Source organism: Ailuropoda melanoleuca, chromosome 1 (assembly GCF_002007445.2).
Source record: "Ailuropoda melanoleuca isolate Jingjing chromosome 1, ASM200744v2, whole genome shotgun sequence".
Taxonomy (NCBI): Eukaryota; Metazoa; Chordata; class Mammalia; order Carnivora; family Ursidae; genus Ailuropoda; species Ailuropoda melanoleuca.
In genome coordinates this window covers 78,471,516-78,489,812 of record NC_048218.1, presented here as the reverse complement: position 1 = coordinate 78,489,812, position 18,297 = coordinate 78,471,516, and the positions used below count along the sequence as shown (strand labels likewise).

The 18,297-nt window shown below is 41.6% G+C and overlaps 1 protein-coding gene across 3 annotated transcripts in view; it reads right to left on the bottom strand.

Annotated features, from left to right (window-relative positions):
- IGF2BP2 (insulin like growth factor 2 mRNA binding protein 2) overlaps window positions 1-18,297 on the bottom strand; it is a 153,055-nt gene that overhangs the window by 84,899 nt on the left and 49,859 nt on the right. Inside the window, exon 1 of one of the 3 annotated variants that reach the window (XM_034661642.1) lies at window positions 12,469-12,527. The exons of the other annotated variants lie outside the window; for them this stretch is intronic. Within the exon in view, the coding sequence (XP_034517533.1) occupies window positions 12,469-12,512 (44 nt within the window). The 5' untranslated portion in view covers window positions 12,513-12,527. Of the gene's footprint in view, window positions 1-12,468; window positions 12,528-18,297 lie in introns of those variants that run through there. 3 annotated transcript variants of the gene reach the window in all.

Here is an 18,297-nt window from a genome sequence, read left to right as displayed (position 1 = left end):
GTTTTGTCTGTTTTCTTTTTTTTTTCCCACCCGCAACTGTCAAAAAGTAAAGGCAATCCTCACACATAGAAAACCACAAAATGTATCTCTTGGTTTGTTTGCAAATTTAGACAGATAGAAGTCACACAAGGTGAAAAATAAAATATTTACCTATTTATTCATTCATCATTTAATCAGCAAGCACCTACTATGTGCCAGCCACTGTGCTGGGCTCACAGCTCCTGTTCTCAAACACTCAGTTTCATACAGACCACACCATTTTTCTCCTGTTTCATGCCTAGCTGCTGGATTTCCAACAGGACTAAACTATACTATTTATTAATCTGGTAATAATATTATTCACCTTCTAACCTCACAAACAGAGTCATTTGAAGTCTTTTTCCCCCAGTTTATACTACTAAGCACAATAGTTAAAAGTGAATGCCCATTCTGTGTCAAACATCAAACAAACCCATTTTTCTATATTAATGAGCATAATCCTTTAAGCTAGCTACTCCACTATTGCTTCTTCACAGGTGAGGAATCCAAGCTCAGAACCACTGGTGACTTGCCCAAAATTATAAACCGAGCAAGAGGTAGAGCCAGGATGTGAACTAGGGTCTGCCCGACCAGAACTTACGCTCTTAACTACCAACCTCAGTAGCCTACATTCACTCAACAGACTGTCAGGATTAGTTGGAAATGGAAGGAATTTTTGGATATCTTTCTGAGGAATTTTCTACCAAAGGCACAAGGGCAAAATACTCCAATAACTTCTCAGAGATAAGTTCAGAAAGTTTCTGGTTTGCAAACATCTTACCAGCACACTGATGATTTTAGAAACCCAACAGTAACACAGGGAGAATACCGTGCAGCCAGCAAAAGTACAATTTTGAAGCTGCTAGTTATAAATTTTGATTTTTATTAAACTTCTTAAATTCCAAGAGCTTGGCCTTTCTGACTCAGCTTTCTTTCTTTCCTATTCAGAATCCCTGGGCTAATGAGTCTGACTGATAAACACATAATGAAAAATGAACTGGTACCAACAGCATGCGTACCTTGTACTATGAATAACTGCTATTTGTCATTGTCAAAAAACCTAGAATTCACCCTGAACAGAACCCTGGACCCAACAGGATTACAGATAAGGAGGACTCGAAACCCAGAATAGAAAGCTACGGGAAGGGTGACAACAAGAACCAGTCATTAGGATTACAAAAATAACGATAGTCAGGGCCAGCTTCCTGGCCACGGCAGCCTGTACAATCACTCAGGGCCCTGCACCCCAAAGGGCCTGCACGTTAATGCTCTCCTGGGGCCACACAGGAATTCTGAGTCGTCTTATCTGTGAATCTGTGTGTTTTGTAAGTGAAGTCTGACAGAAGAGCGGAGCACGTGTGTGAGCAGAGGAGACAGAGGTAATGCACGCGTCACTCTGCTTTGTCATTCCCATTGCATAAAACATTCATGACATCCTAGGAGCACAGGATTCTGGTGGGCCCACCATACATGGATTTCAGCACAACTCAAGCAAGCTCCAGGTAAGCACATGAGGTCAATGACTGAATGAGTGCAGGTGTAGACCCAAGAAAGAATGCTTTCCGTTGGCACCAGAACGTGTCTTGAAAGTAGAAATAAGGCAACACCAACCTAAGGAACACGAACGACCCAGGAACCCTGTAATATCCATTCTCACTCGTGTTACTTTCCCACGTTAGCTCACCACTTACACTGAAAATGATGTCTGATCATTTTCCTTTTAAGGAAGGCAAAAGATACGGCAATCTGTAGCTTATTTTCCATTAGTCCTGAACTATCAGTAAGCCGAAGCTAGCGTTGGTAGAACGCACACATACTATGTGAACTAAAAATGCCCCGGTTCGTTTGGTGCAGTACTTCCCCTGCTCCCGTAAGAACAATGTATGAGCTACAAAATATAAATTTTATAATGTTGGTGATTTTGCATATGGATTAAATGCTTATATTTGCATTTTAAACTCATATATGGAACTTAAGAAACAAAACAAAGAACAAAGGGGGGGAAAAAAAGAGAGAGACACAGGGGCACCCGGGTGGCATAGCGGTTAAGCGTCTGCCTTCGGCTCAGGGAGTGATCCCCGGGTTATGGGATCGAGCCCCACATCAGGCTCCTCCGCTAGGAGCTTGCTTCTTCCTCTCCCACTCCCCCTGCTTGTGTTCCCTCTCTTGCTGGCTGTCTCTCTCTCTGTCAAAAAATAAAATCTTAAAAAAAAAAAAAAGAGAGAGAGAGAGACAGAAACCAAGAAACAGACCCTTAACTACAGAGAACAAACAGATGGCTACCAGAGGGAGGACAGCAGGGCGGGGAGGGGGGCATGGGTGAGATAAGAGTACACTTATCATGAGCACTGAGTAATGTATAGAACTGTTGAATCACTATACATCTGAAACCAACATAACACTGTATGTTATCTCTGCTGGAATTAAAATTAAAAATAAAAATAAAATAAACTGGCATCATACCCTATAAAGGTAAATAGTAAAATTCATTGTAATAACTAAAATTTCAAAATTCCCCTTACTTAAAGTGACATGAAATAGCAAATACAAGTCAAGACAGAGACCATGGAAGAAAGGGAAAAGCTCTATATTTTGGTACCTTTAACAAGAATTTTTCCCTCTGTTTTTGAAAAAGGGCCCTCCCATCTTCATTCTGCACATGGCCCAACAAATCTGGAGAGCCTTGACTACAATAACAGATGAAAGCATTAAATTATGATTGATTCATTGCCTGTTTCCAGTCAAACTTCAAGTCAAGAGGTGAAGGACTCGGTAATTCAATAACAAAGCAAAAAAACATGACTGCTTGGAATTCTGACTTTGCTAAAATCAACTAATCAACACACACACACAACCTTCTTCCACCACAGGCAACCACCCAGAAAATCACAGAAAACCAAGGGTATCCAGTCTGAAAAGGAAGAAAAAGATTTTCACGTCGAGTCTGTCTCAGACCCCTCTCCTGGGGTTCAAGACTGTGCAGCAGGGCTTTCTGTAAAGGAAGAACGTGCAGTTAGGACAAGTGGAATCACAGACACGTTTTCAGTGCAAATCTCTGTATGACACAAGCAGTCTCACACTTCAGCAATGACTTACTGCTCATGTGCACCTGTCCTATTTGGCACTTAAGAGGAGAAAGATAACTGCTTATGTTTGATAGATGTTTTAAGACTTAATAACATAAGTACTTTCATATACAGCCTTATTTTATTTCTACCATAGCCATGTGAGGGACTCAGGAAAAGTAATTTTCAATAAAATTTATATTATCAGTATTCCAATGCTAAAAGTCATGTTGCTTTTAATGTTCTTGACCTGGGTAGTGGTTCCAGGGGTATTCACTTTAGACTTATTCATGAATCTTCATATATGTGTTTTATGTACTTCTCTGTATAGTCTGCAACCAAAAGAATAAAAGGTAATAAATGCTTACTGCAGGAGATTGGAAAACTAGGTTAAAAATCTCCCATATTCCCAAGGAAAACTATTAACAAATTGATGATTTCTTTTTTTTTTTTTTTGAAAGAGAAAGAACGTGCATGTGCAAGCGGGGGGGGAGGGGGAGAGGGAGAGAGAGAATCTTAAGCAGGCTCCTTGCTCAGTGTGGAACCCAACACGGGGCTCGATCTCATGACCCCGAGATCATGACCTGAGTCAAAACCAAGAATCAGATGCTTAACTGACTGAGCCACCCAGGTACCCCTCCCTTCTTTGCTTTTATAAAACTGGAATCATACTTACCATGTTTCATCTCTTTCTCTCCAACATACCACATTTTAATACAGCATTAAAAATTCAACATAGGGTGCGCCTGGGTCACATAGTCGGTTGAGCGCTGGACTCGGTTTTGGCTCTGGTCGTGATCTCAGGGTCGTGAGATCGAGCCCCACCTCAGGCTCTGCGCTGGGCATGGAGTCTGCTTGAGATTCTATCTCCCTCTCCTTCTGCCCCTTCTGCTCGTGCTCTCTCTCTCTCTCAATAAATAAATCTTTAAAAAAATTCAACATAGCATTGCTTAAAGATAAACCCTAGTTGATAAACTAATTCCCTATTGCTGGATATTTAGGTTCTATCTAATTTATTTCCAGAATTACCAGAGGGCACTTCCCTCTCTCTCACAGACAAGGTAACAGCTCATGCAGGTTGTGACCTTATTGTTGCGGTGTGCAGACCCAGGGCAGGCTGCAGCTCACAGGGTCTGCAGGCTTCTTCCTCTCCCTACGCTGCTCTGCACTTCCTCTGATCACAAGGGTTTAACTTGACAAATCAAAGGGGGAAATCGTGAAAGATGATTTCCTGTCCCTGACCCTTTCCTACGAATGCTCCCTCACCCTAAAAAAGGGGCACGGTCCACCAAGTTCAGGGTTAAGATCAGGAAGGATGTGTTTCTGTGGTGCCCGGCCTGAGATGCGCTGCCTGGACCCCAACAGTTACTTGGGAGGTCAGGGAGGGAGAATAAACTTTTCAAAGGTACAAGGTTGCAGGGTTCGAGGTTAATAGGGAGGTTCTATAAATATTTACTGAACAAAACTCTGCCTGTTAACTGGTGACACAGAGCAAGGTGTGGTTTTCCTTCCCGCCCCCGGAGGTGGCTGGGAAAGCTGGTCTGACAAACTAGTGGGAAACGCTGCCCAGCCAAGATGGAACCAAGAAACGCAAGAACGCCTAACAGGATTCAGGAAATGAAATGAGCGCAATCATCTTCTGTCTGCCCTCTCCCCCGAGCCCCCACAACTCCCACCCCGCGTCGCTGAAGCCGGAAACCATAGAGGAGAAGACACTCATAAACAAAACGCTGGCCACAAAAATGAGGGCCTGGAGTAGCTGACCGACCAAACAGCTCTGGCTGCAGTACACGGTTTAGCTGTTTCCCAACAGGTTGAAATATCACTGGCACCATTTTAGACTGCAAATGCCACTGGGTAGTAATAAAAATCATGAGCTGTGGGAGGCTGTCTATAGAAAAAAAGTCCTAGCCTACCTCTGGTTTGGTGGGTGGTCTGAAAAGTTATCTTTTTGACAAGGCCACGTCCATTCCTTTACACTTCTTGCTAAACTCAAGAGCCAAGAACCAAGGTTTGAGAAGATGACCTTCCCTCTGGTAGAATCACAATTAAACCACTCCAGACTCAAGAGAATCTATCCTATCATCGAAGGACCCCACAGACCCCCAAGCCTACTTGAAAACACAAAAATGTGTAGCTACAGTTTACCGGGAAATCCACCCTTCCAGCCCCTCAGCCATTCTAATTTAATGCAATTCTAAAAAATAAGCCCATGTTCCATATAACTTAAGATATTGTCCATGTGGCACGACGCATTTTGCCTGGGGACATCCCGAGTCAGTGGGGGCGCATTCGATGGTACAGGAAGCCATCTTTCAGAGCTACTGAAGCCAGGTGTATCTGACTGTTCATAGCAGCTACGGACATAAAACCTGCTGGTTCCAAACACCCGCATTCCAAGGATAAGGGCTCCGAACGGCAGGCATTGCTCTGCTGTGGAGTGCTCCTCACATGGACAACTCCAGATCCTCCCAGTAAAAACAGGACTGATCTATCAGATGGTGATTAATTATTTTCTGGAGCAGCATGGGGGAGGCCAGCTAGGGTAGGGTATAATTCAAAAGGACTAGCCTTTCTAGCACTGGAACCCTAGTTTTAAACTGAATGTCTCTCTCTTCTGGGATCAAAAAAGGCAGGTCCATGGGTATGAGGCCCATACTTTGATTTATAAGCTTTGTGAGCTTCTAGGAGAAAGACTATATGGGAGTGGAACAGAAGTGGGGACAAAGCTAACAAGAACCACCTTATGCAGGATACCTATTAATGATTTTTATTTAGATTTTCATTGAAATGATAGATTCTGAAGCTAGAGATTCCTGTAGAAATTACCTGAAATATTTTATGGGGAAAGAGAAAATACTCTAATGTCTGGAAGCAGGACAAGAAAAGGATTTCTCTGATGCTTCAAGCTGAAAAGCTGATCTGTAAAGATCTAGGTATCCAAAGGTGGCCAAGCTACATTTGAGTGTGGGCTCTTTTTCATTCTGGACCTGACTTCTTTTGGAAGTGTAACTGGGCAAAAAGCAAAATTACGAACTAACAAAAGCAAAAGCAGGTAAAACAAAGAAATAAGTCAGAGACACAGAAAACTACAAAATAATTCATTTCCAAATCACTAGGAGTTAAGGACAAATACCCATGGAATTATCAATTATCTATCAGGTATCAGTGGAATTACTATGTTTTAATTTTCTATGATTCTTATGCTTTCAACATTATCTGCTTACTTGTAGCTTCAAACTTATAAACAGGTACCCTTTTACTGCTTTGAATTTTAAAAATATTTTATTTATTTATCCATCCAGCCATCCATCCATCCACCCACCCATCTGAGAGAGTGAGAGAGAGAACAAGAGGAAGGAGGGAGAGGGACAAGCAGACTCCATGCTGAGCACAGAGGTTGACTCGGGGCTCAATCTCACGACCCTGAGATCATGACCTGAGTGGAATCCAAGAGTCAGATACTTAACAGACTGAGCCACTCGGGCACCCCTGCTTTGCAGAAATTTTGATTTTAAGACGATAACATATTGGAAAGCTCTGAAAACTAGTAATACTCTGACATCAGTTCTTTTCACTATCCTTATGTTTTGGTACAGACACCATCCCTGGGGTTGGAGGTCTTTGGTATTTATGGTCTAGGTGCTCTGTTCTTACAGGATTTAAAAAATATATACATGAACAATGACCACTTTAATCTCATTAATAGGTTGAGAGTGTCGCAAATATAAATTTAAAAAGTTTGCTTCCAGGGCGCTTGGGTGGCTTGTCACTTAAGTGTCTGCCTTCGGCTCAGGTCATGATTTCAGGGTCCTGGATTTGAGTCTCACATCGGGCTCCTTGCTCAGCAGGAGGCCTGCTTCTCCCTCTCCCTCTGTGCTCTCTCTCTCTCTGTCACTCTCTCTCAAGTAAATTAAATCTTAAAAAAAAAAAAAAAAGTTTGCTTCCTTTCACTTTTTTAGGCGTTCTATTCAGCTTGCCCTCAGCAGCAGCAGAAAAGGCAGAGGAAGGACTAATGGGTCAGCATAATGGACACACCATTAAATATATGATGTACTGCCTGCCTGTGCTCAGTGTGTCAATAAACAAGTACCTTGTGCCTTAACACCAGAAGCAGCAACTGGCAGACAGAAAAATATGCCACAAAGCCTGTGGCTGTTACTATTGTGGGAAATCAAACAGCAGCCTTCTCAAATACTAATTTTCTTTCCCCTCAATAACAGATTATATTAGAAGCTCTCTCCCAAATTATAGAATTTGGTTTTTTAAAAAAGATTTTATTTATTTGAGAGAGAGAGCGAGAGAGAGGGAGTGCACAAGTGAGGGATGGGGGAATGGGACAAGCAGACTCCCTGCTGAGCTGGGAGCCAAGGATGTGGGGCTGGATCCCAAGATCCTGGGATCATGACCTGGCCAAAGTCAGATGTTCAACCAACTGAGCCACCCAGGCGCCCTTAACTTGTTTTATTTCTAAAAATTCCCAACCAACAAATTCTAGGCCAGCAGTAGGAACTGGTGGGGCATATTATGTAACGATCATTAGAGGCTGAATTTCCCAACTCTGGATTTAGAATATACCAACTGTCAACCCCACCTCAGCCTCCGCACACAGCCTGATGGGCGGCAACCCTGTTCCAGCAGGCCTGGCTACCCGGCATAATTTCAAAATCAGCCTGATAAGTCCCATTTTGAGAAACACATTCTCCAAGTTGTTGACCCAAAGAACTCCAATGTCATTGATAACGTCAGAAACTCCATAAGGCTCTTTTACCTCTCTCTAGCCATTAAAATTGTTTAAAACATATGTATAGTAACTCAAGGATATCTCCCTTTCCCTGCCTGATTGCACTGAGAATGGTAATTTAACCTAAACATGTACATGCCAAGGCTGTGTTGTAAATGATATAATGACCTATTAGTTTATTTATTTCACTCTTGGCCTTAAAAATAAATGTCAAGAAGGGAAAAAACAAGAAGTGGGGGGGGGTCTTCATTTGAAGATTCAACTCACTTTAAGAAATTAAGACATATAATCAATTAGTGATTAGGCACTAATGATTATAATTGATGCTGGAGTCCATAGTTCAAACGAGCAATTAAGGCTGAGAGAAGAAGTGTAAACAATTAAATGAACGGACTAATTGCTCTTCTGAATGGAGAATGGCTTCTTCCTCGTGCAGACTTTGTGACCCTCTATCCTGCAATCTCTGTGGTAACTCCCATGCCACTTCCTCCCAAGGTGCATATTTAACAACTCTGCGAACGAGTAATATTCAGGAATGCAGAGTGTTGTTTTTATGACCATCACTTCTTACTCTGGGTAATTCTGAGGAAAAACCTTCAAGTTGTTTTACTAACCAGTGTGGAAAAAAAAAATTAGGGCTTACAATATGACTGGAATTAGCCAGGATATGATCTCTCATTGAAAGACAAAGGCACTATTAAAATTAGCAAAGTTGCAGTGTGTTAAAAGGGTCCCTGATACCAGGCCAAGAACATGAATTAGCTTGGCTCAGGGAGAAAAGGGCCTATTCCTGAGATAAATCAGGCAAGCACGCATCTTCAACAAAAATTAAAAGTAGACCAAAACCACAGCAGCACTTTAGCTTTTATTCCTCTTGCTGATTTAATATGTGACTAGAAACTCTTCAAAAGTGGGGCTATATCCTAGCTCAGTTGTTTCAAGCCAACCTGCATCAGAATTCCTTGGAGGACTTGACACACATGTTACAGGACCTCCCTCCCTCCAGAGTTTCTGGTACAACAAATCTGGGGTGGGGCCTAAGAATTTGCATTTCCAACAAAGTTCCCAGTTGATGGTAAGAGAGAATCACTATCCTAGCTTATATGTTCCATGGGGTGTATAAAGATGAGAGGATATTTACTTTTCTGCGGGGGAACCCTCAATAGCACTGGAAAGCTGCAAGGTGAAAGGATCCTTCAGGAAATGCCCACATAGGTCCACACTTTGCCTCTGACACTGGGAATTTATTATGTGTTGATCTTTAATCTATATATTATAAACCTCTCCAGATGACTTTGAGACCTTCCAAAGCAAAAGAGATCAATTCCCTCAGCCTAGGAACCATCTCATCTGGGACAACATGCATCTCATCCTCTAAAAGTATAAATTCTAGAATAAGGCATACCTGAATTCAAATCTCGGCTTTCTCTTACTAAATGGTGAGCCCTTGGGCAAGTTATATCATCTCTGAGCCACATTTCCTCAACTATAAAATGGGACTCATAATAATACCTATAACTCATAGCGTGGTAGTAAAAATTCAGTGAAAGAATAACACGGTTGACCTGTAACTAATGCAGGGGTTGGGCATGCCAACTCCCCATGCAGTCAAAAATCCCCATACAACTTTTGACTCCCCCAAAATTTACTAATAGCCTACTGTTGACTAGAAACTTACTGATAACATAAACAGTTGGTTAACACATATTTTGTATATGTGTTATTCGTACAATAAAGTTAAAGAAAATGTTATTAAGGAAATCATATGCAAAATATATTTACAGTACTTTAGTACAAAAAACTGGATAAGTGACCCATGCAGTTCAAACCCATGTTGTTCAGGGTCATCTGTGTATCTACAGCCCTTAGCCCTAGGTCTGTCTCTTAGAAAACTCAGTAAAGGTCGATGCTATCATGCCTACACCTTGCTAAAGGTTTCTAGAATTCTCACATTTGTAATCCAGGATCTCTTCCTCCACTGATAACTCCCACCTCCCCGGATTGCAAGAGGCCAAGACGGGAGAGAGCATCTCCTGAGAAAACATCACGACCAGTCTCCTTGGGTCTCTTGTCCTCCTGCCATCCTTGTACCTCTGCTCCAGTCCAGACCCTCCATTTTTGCTAATGTATGAGGTCTAACTGGTATATTTTCACCTAAGTCCTCCAGGCACCCTAAATTCTTTCACCACTGTTCAAAAAAATCATCTTTTTGGAAAAAGGGAAGAAAGGTATGGGCCATCATTAATTCAGTCATCCGAAGATAAGCAAACCATTACCACCTGGATGCATGCCACTTCCTTTGAGATCTATGTAATTCAGTGCACATTCTATCCTTTTAAAAAATGTTTCACTTTTATAACATTTTTATTATATAGAGAAGAAATCAGAAAAGTAAGACCACTAGTAATTCTATCACAAGATAACCACTGTTAGTAATCCGATGAGTGTTATTACAGTTGGGTATGTGCTTATGAAAATGGGATCATACCATTTATTTCTGTTCTGCAATCTTTTTCACTTAGTATACTATGCAGGTTTTTAAATATTCTTCTACAACATTCATTTAATGGCTGGACAATAACTTACTTAACCTCTTGGAACCTCTTCTCTCTCACACATGCTATGCACGTTTACTGACGATCCAGAAGACATAAATATGTGTAATTTACTATCCCTGCTCTCCGTCACTGGGCCATGTGCAAGGACAGAACTGCTAGATTGATAAAGCTAAAGGAATTATTACCTAATGAACTTACAGTCTGACTTTCTTAAATGAGAGAAAAATATCTGAATTGATTAAAAATACTTCTATTTGTTTCTGTACATTCTAGTATTAGAGAGTAGGTAGTCACAAACTTCTTTTGTGCTTCAATGCAGGTGGGACATTATTCCCGACTTTTGTTTTAATGAGAAATTTAATTTTGTCAATTAAATTAAATAGGAGTATCGTTTACATACATTCCCCAGGGTCTAAAGGGAATAAGAGCATTTCAAACATTTTTTTAAAATAAAAAAGAGAAAGGATGAAGACTTATCTAAGCTACTTACTATGCTTCAGGTCTGTATTCACTACAGGGATAATGCAGAGTGGTTGGGGGAGACAAATCAAAGTCTTACACTGCACATTTTAATTAGCTGATGCTGCTGAAGAATCAAAGACCCCATGTAAGGAAAAGTCCAACTCTTCCCATTTATGCTGTGCTTATCAAAAAGCTCTCAAAAAACTGATAATCTTGGGGCACCTGGGTGGCTCAGTCGTTAGGCGTCTGCCTTTGGCTCAGGGTGTGATCCCGGTATTCTGGGATGGAGCCCCACATCAGGCTCCACCGCTGGGAGCCTGTTTCTTCCTCTCCCATTCCCCCTGCTTGTGTTCCCTCTCTCACTGGCTGAGTCTCAAATGAATAAATAAAATATTTTTTAAAAAATTGATGATCTTGACTATAGGAATCACCATTCCAATACAGCATTCACCTCAGGAAGCGCATATAGCCATAGCCTCCACATCCAGCACTGACATCACTTCAAGTACCTGCAGGGGTGCACTGTGCTTGAAAGGGACGGTCTGCCCACTCCACCCAACCCCTCCAAGTCTCATTTCTCACTAACTGCTTCAAAGCATATATGCCTTCCTTCCCATCTCGGGAGGACCAATATTACTAGGAAAGATGCAGAAAAGATTATATATATTATCTATTAGAATCAACTCATATATTCCTTATGAAAAGTTAAATTATTTATCACTTCCTGTAATAAGTCATCCCTGGGGGGGACCCAAGGATATACCACTGTGTCATGCGTAGTAGAGACAGCAACTGCCCAATCCAAAGAGTCCGGCAGGGCACAGCCATCCTCTCCCACTACTAAGCAGACACTTCCTCTTGATGTCCCAGTGCCTCAAATCTAAAACTTTACTTTCTCAAACCCGCCTCTCTCTTCTGATTTCCATGCTACACTTAATAAAACAATACCATCATCCTTCTCCCAAGATCCCCGGTTCAGGATCACTGGGCCATCTCTGATTAGTCTCCTTCCTTACCTTCACTAGACTTGCATATCCAGTCACTACTCACCAAGCCGTTTCTTCTCTCTTCTAATAGCTCTTCCATCTGCCTCTTTCTTTCAGCTTTCTTAGTCAATACCCTAGTTCATGTTCCTTATTACCCAAACACTGAAACATAATCGTAGTCTCTTAGCTGGCCTCCCCACACATCAATCTGTTCCATCCTCCCATTTTGATCATACCTTTCTGGCCTCCCCACACATCAGTCTGTCCCACCCACCCATTTTGATCATAACTTTCTGCTGATCAGAAAGTCAGATGGCTGCAGAATAAAATCTGAATGTCTTCATCCAACACTCAAGACACTCCATGGTTCCAGCCATATCTCTGACCCAGCAAAATTGGACTCTTTGGTCTCTTCTCTTCCTGGGCACATTTATACATGCACTCCCGTGTTTCCAGAGTACTCCTGACACCATCTCCTGCATTTGGAATGTCCTTCCCACCTTCCCACCCCTCTCCTCTTCCTTAAATGTACTCATACTTGAATGTCCAGCTCAAATCCAACTTCTTCAACAAAGCCATAAAAAAAGCTACCTAGCTCTCTCCTCTGCACTCTCATTCATTCGAAAACTACTTACCAAGTTCTAATGATGGGCCAGGCACTAAGCTGGATGCTGAGCATGAGGAGATGAAAAAAAAAAAAAAACCCACAGATATGGTTCCTGTTTTTATAGTTTTCTCTTTGCGTGAGTCATAGCTCCACCCACTGGGTGTAAACTTTTGAGAGGCTATTTCTCACACTTTCCCCCTTAGTCCTCTAGCACTCCTAGCGTAGCGTCAGGCCTGCGGCAATGGGTCAGTAAATGTTTGCTGAGTGATTTTTGGTCAGTGCTTATAGATCCAATGTGTCCATAATCCATATCCTGAGCTGCCTGTGACACAGCTCTTTATGCATTCAAGCTAACTGGCTCGTACCTGAGGAGGCTAACCTTTAGTAACACTATGCTCCAAAACCACCAGGGCTAGCTGGCCACCTGACCAAGAACAGTAATTTTCGTTCCCACAGAGAACGTGAGTGGTTTGCCTTAGGCACTGAGAACACTTTACGAAACCCTGATGTAGGGGCAAAAGGCAATTCCGAACGGCAACAGGAGACAGTACCGGTAGGCTTCGCCTTCATATGTCTAGGCAATAAAACATGGTTTGGTCAGAGGTTCCCACCCATACAATGCCTTTCGTATGTCTTATAGACTCGTAACCATTTCGTCTCACATAAGTTTAGGAGCTATGCAAAAGATCTGTCAAGCATCCAAAACACGCATCAATTCAGCAAATATTTACCAAACACTAGGACGAGGCAACACACTTTATAGAGAAGAGTACGGGCTTTGAAACTAAGAAAACCTGGGTTGATTCTTAGACATAGCACTAACTAGCTGTGTGGAAAGGGGCCTGACCTTGCTTAGCTTTGGTTTCCTTCTCCGTGAAACAAGGAGAGGGCCACCTACCTCACGAGGCTGCTCTGAGGATTCGGTGAGGTAATGCATGCACACTACTCGGCCCACGGAGCTGTTCAGTAGGGCAGTCGTGGCTACAGTTGAAGGAGACCAGCGAGCAGCAGTGGTATTCGCAGCGCCGGGCACTGTGCTTCGTTAGTACGGCTGCCTATTAGCACTGCCAACAAGACAAGCTCAAGGGAGACCCTGACGCAGAGAAATAAGGTGAATATATGTAAGAGTGTCTTACACCTTGGATCTCCGTATTAAAGTCTAAGTAATGTGGAGAATTAGGTGTTTCCTTGACATCACAAGCAACAATATCCCAAACTATTATGAAGTAAAACAGCTCCAGCTTTACTTTCACGTCACAGTCACTTGGTGCTCTCAACAACTCAAACTGCTTTGGGGGATAGAGGTCAGTGGTAGAACGTTTGACTGCACTTCCAAGTACTTTCATCTGTTTTACCCTGAACTAAATATAGCCTGTAAACTCCTAGAAAGCCAATATTGTTCCAAAAACCAAAGCTGGTTTTTTAGGGAAGGTAATGCGGGAATCCAAAACTAGGGTAAGAATTCGGCTCCCAGGCAGGCCACTGTGAAGAGGACACCCAGAATATGGTAGACACACAAATGTTTGCTGAACATAAAAATGAGTTTCAGTTACAATGAACCTGTACATCGCATGTAACGGAATGCGTGGGTTATAATGTAAAAACTGTTTTTATGAAAAAGAATTCCAATCTTTAGAATCAGAGAAGGACACACAAATGCCCAGCTTCATCTCTCCTGAGAACAAAGAGTCCCTGAAGAAAGTACTGCAAGGGAAGCCGGCATTCACTCACAATCATGTGCTGCTGTCAACGTTACCCCGTGTCCCCCACAGTCTTAGGGGTGTGGGCATGGGTTTTAGATGCACGGGTCTCAAGTTCACATAGGAAGTCAAGGATAAATGCGATTCTTTCACTTCCCCTCCCAAGAAGATATTACATTTAAGTACTTCAGCACTCAAATCCCACTGAAGACCAGGGAGAAAGAGAAGACAGAGATATAAAGGGGAAACCTACCCTTAAGAGAGAAGAGTGTTCCCCTCTGCTTTTTTGAAGAGGAGCAACTATTCATTCCAGAACCCATGCAGCATGATCTGAGAAGCACAAGGAAGGCTGAAAAAGCTGTGGATGACCTTACTGGAATTTCATGCTTACTTATACATGTGACCTAGAGCCAGCACCCGGGCCTCCATTCTCTCAGAAGTCACCCATAAATCAGCAAATGAGACAAGTGCTGCAAATAGCATAATTCCTCATGAGCAAGAACCCTGGCTATGACGTTAGATTTTTTTGTATTTAACAGAGAATGATAAAATCTGTTTTAACACTTTATCAGGAAAATTTTAAAACTTACACAAAAGTAGAGAGACAGTGTAATGGACTCAAACAGTTATCAATATATAGCCAACCTTGTTTCATCTATACCCTATCTACTGGATTATTTTCAAGCTGAACCCAGATATCCCAGCATCTATTTAGAAATACTTCAGTATGTATCTCTCAAAGACTTTTAGAAAGTCCCCACCGTGCCATTATCATATGCTAACAATGAAAAAGTATGTAATTCCTTTACATTATCAAATATGCTGTCAATGTTCAAATATGTTCCAATTGTCTCATGACCTTATCATCTTTTTACAATTGGTCAAAAATTGAATGTTCACAATAGAAAGAAATTTAGAGATTGCATGGTCCAATTTCTACCCAGTATGACCCAATCGCCCTTAAAGCAGCACCTCAGCTGTGACACTTGGAAGTGTGCTTTTGTGGAAGATATGAATCTTAGACTCATGAGCTGATTTTTTTTCCTGTGTGTTATTTTGCAATCTTATAATTGCAACTTCCAAATTTTTAAAAACAACAGCTATAATAATAACATAATTCACATACCACAAAATTCACCCGTTTAAGGTGGTTTTTAGTATACCCACAAGCTTATGAAATATCACCACTATCTAACTTTAGAACACTTCCACCACCCCCAAAAGAAACCCCTGTACCCATCAGCAGTCACTCCCCATATCCCTTCTCCAGCCCCTGGAAAGCACCAGTCTGCTTTCTGCCTTTGTGGATTTTGTCTACTTTTCTGGACATTCTTACTCCACTCTCACACTGATTTAAAATTGTTTAGGGGTTTGCTCCCTCCACCCACAACCATGGCAGGAACTGTCATCCTGGGAGGGTATTCATGGTACCTGACACTCATTTTGGGAACGAGACGCCCCAGCAAGGGGCTCCTCCTCTCTCCCCTACTTTGGGAAAGAATCAGCCATTTCTTTTTGCTTTCCTATTAGAAAGCTCAGAGTCCAATTTGTGGCCCAGCTTTTATAACCATGCAGCACATTATCATATACCTTTCTCTGCCCAAACTTTCCCACTGTCCTTACTTTAGTACTCTACAATAATTTTCCTTTTGTTTCATTCACTTGTTTTTTTCTTATATTTCAAGAATTTTTGTACTTTACATAGAATGCTTTTTTGGAACAAGGTAAGATTTAAATGCACAACACTTTTCTCCAGACATTTTGCTACGATCCTATCACATCCTAAAAGCCTAGGAAAATCTCCCCCATTTGGCCATTATTATTTCTTACGAGGCATGCTTAGAGTGGTATTCCCAAAAATATGGTCCTAGGACTCCTACTAAAGGATTTAAATGCATAAAAGGTGACTTGAGTGAGAATATGTGAAGTTTATTTCTGTATACACAAAACAAGAGGTGTATCTGTGTGGGAAGAATCTATGAAGGGAGAGTTGGTGATTCAATGGTTTAGAGAACTAAACATGGCAGAGCTGATGGTCAGGGGAAATAAAGAGAAAGAAGAAAAGAGACATGGCAGGTATCACTCTGGGGTGTTGGGCTGGTGCCTCAGTAGCTTACTACTGCATTTACTGGGAGGGGTGTGTGTGTGTGTGTGTGTGTGTGTGTGTGTGTGTGTGTGTAAATTTCAGGAATAACTGCAGCTTTACTGATAGAAGTGTGATGTACTCATTCCCATTCCAAGTGCTGAACCATTTTACTTGGTGGTATTGGCTGTTCTGCTTTTGCCAAAAGAAAAATATCCTGTACCAAGCAACATTAAAACCCAGGCTTTCCCAAGGAAAAGTCGCCTGGAAGGACCTCACAGACAGAGACATTAATCCTTCCCTTGATAGAGTTTAACAAAATTCTTCCTGTACCCAGGAATGCAATGATTAATCAACTAATTTCAACCCAAGTTTTGTTTATATGTTCCAACTGTAAACATTAATTGAAATATTTCCATTGCAACAAAATCACTTTGGTTAGGATTTAAACACTACTGTATGACAACATGCAAGCATGTTTCAGAACATGAAAGCACAACTTAGCAAAATAACACTTCCTGTATTAAATCCAAGGAGGCACACGGTGGAAGGCGTTATTCCAGGGTGCATGGCTACTTGACAGCTAGAGCAAGGGACGGAGATTTCCTTTTCCACATGATAAACTGCAACCAATATTCCACCCTGCTTTGTGGCTTTAGAAAAGCCCACGTGAAGAAAAAACTGCCTGGTGGTCTCTGTTTTAATTTGTTGAGGGGGCAGGTAGGTAGTATTAGGTTTAATGTGTGAAAAAGAGACAAAAAGGTGGGAAATATCACTTCTGAGCGTACACATGATTTTGACAGTATTTGAACAGAGGACAAATCCTTGGAAGAACCTTTGATATAATAATAGAGGTGAACATGATAACATAACTCGTACAGGCCATATTCAATTTCAGTTATTGCTCTAGGAGAAAGCAGCCTTTGGGAGGGGGAAAGGGTCTGGGCAATCTGAGATGCACAAAGGCTATTATCCTAATAGAAGCTAACAGATGAATTTTATCCAAATGCTTTAAAGTACACATGACACAGAACGATCTGTACCAGCTATTCTCACCACCACCAGACCACTCCCACCCTCAAGATGATAACCTCCTGGCTTCTCTAACAATGTCGCAGCAAGACGTTTAGTTTTTTGGGGTTTTTTTGTTTTTTTGTTTTTTTTAAGGAACATTTCTCTGCCTAGACTGTGGTTCTCATTCCTGGATGCACTCTAGAATCACCTGGACAGCATTTTCACACAGCTAGCCACCCCCCACCACCCAAGAATCTAATTTAATAGTCTGGGATTGAGCCCAGGCACTGATATTTTTAAAAAGCTCCCCAGTGATTCCAAAGTGGGCCAGGGTTGAGAGTCAATGGTCTATACAGATGCCTCAAATAAGTTTTCCTTCTTTCAAAGGTGAATCTCTTTCATGTAATGTACCCAAATGGTCCTACCTTAGTAGGGCCCTAGTCATTTAACCATTCCAGATACACCTCCAATACTACGTTTTTGTATTTTTCTTGTGATTACTTATGAATATATTCGGCATTATATTCATAATGTAACCATTATGTCTGTGTTTGTTCCTATGGCTTGTGCTAAGCTACATGCTTGTGTTAGCTCTCTCGTTTGATTTATTAGATGACTTTAGACTGGTTATTATGTGAAGGTCACGGTGCTCAAAACCTATGGAGGGTGCAAAGGGGGAAAAGTCACTCTTGTAGCTACACTGCTGTCAAGGAACTTAAAATCCAGACTGGTATGAATAACAACACAAGTTAGAATATGAAGTCTGTAACAGACATCCAAGATGCGTTTGACCACGCTTAGTGGCAGAGCTCAAGAATATTTCTGAAAGACATATATCAAAGTGTTAACAAAGGTTATCTCTAGGAAGTGGGATCAAGGATTTTGTTATCTGTGTTTTTCTATTTCCAAGTCTTTTACAAGCACGTGGTAAAAATACTCTCTAAAGAAGGTGAAATCAGTTTGAAGAATAGAAAAAAATTTTTTAAAGATTTTATTTATTTATTTGACAGAGACAGCCAGCGAGAGAGGGAACACAAGCAGGGGGAGTGGGAGAGGAAGA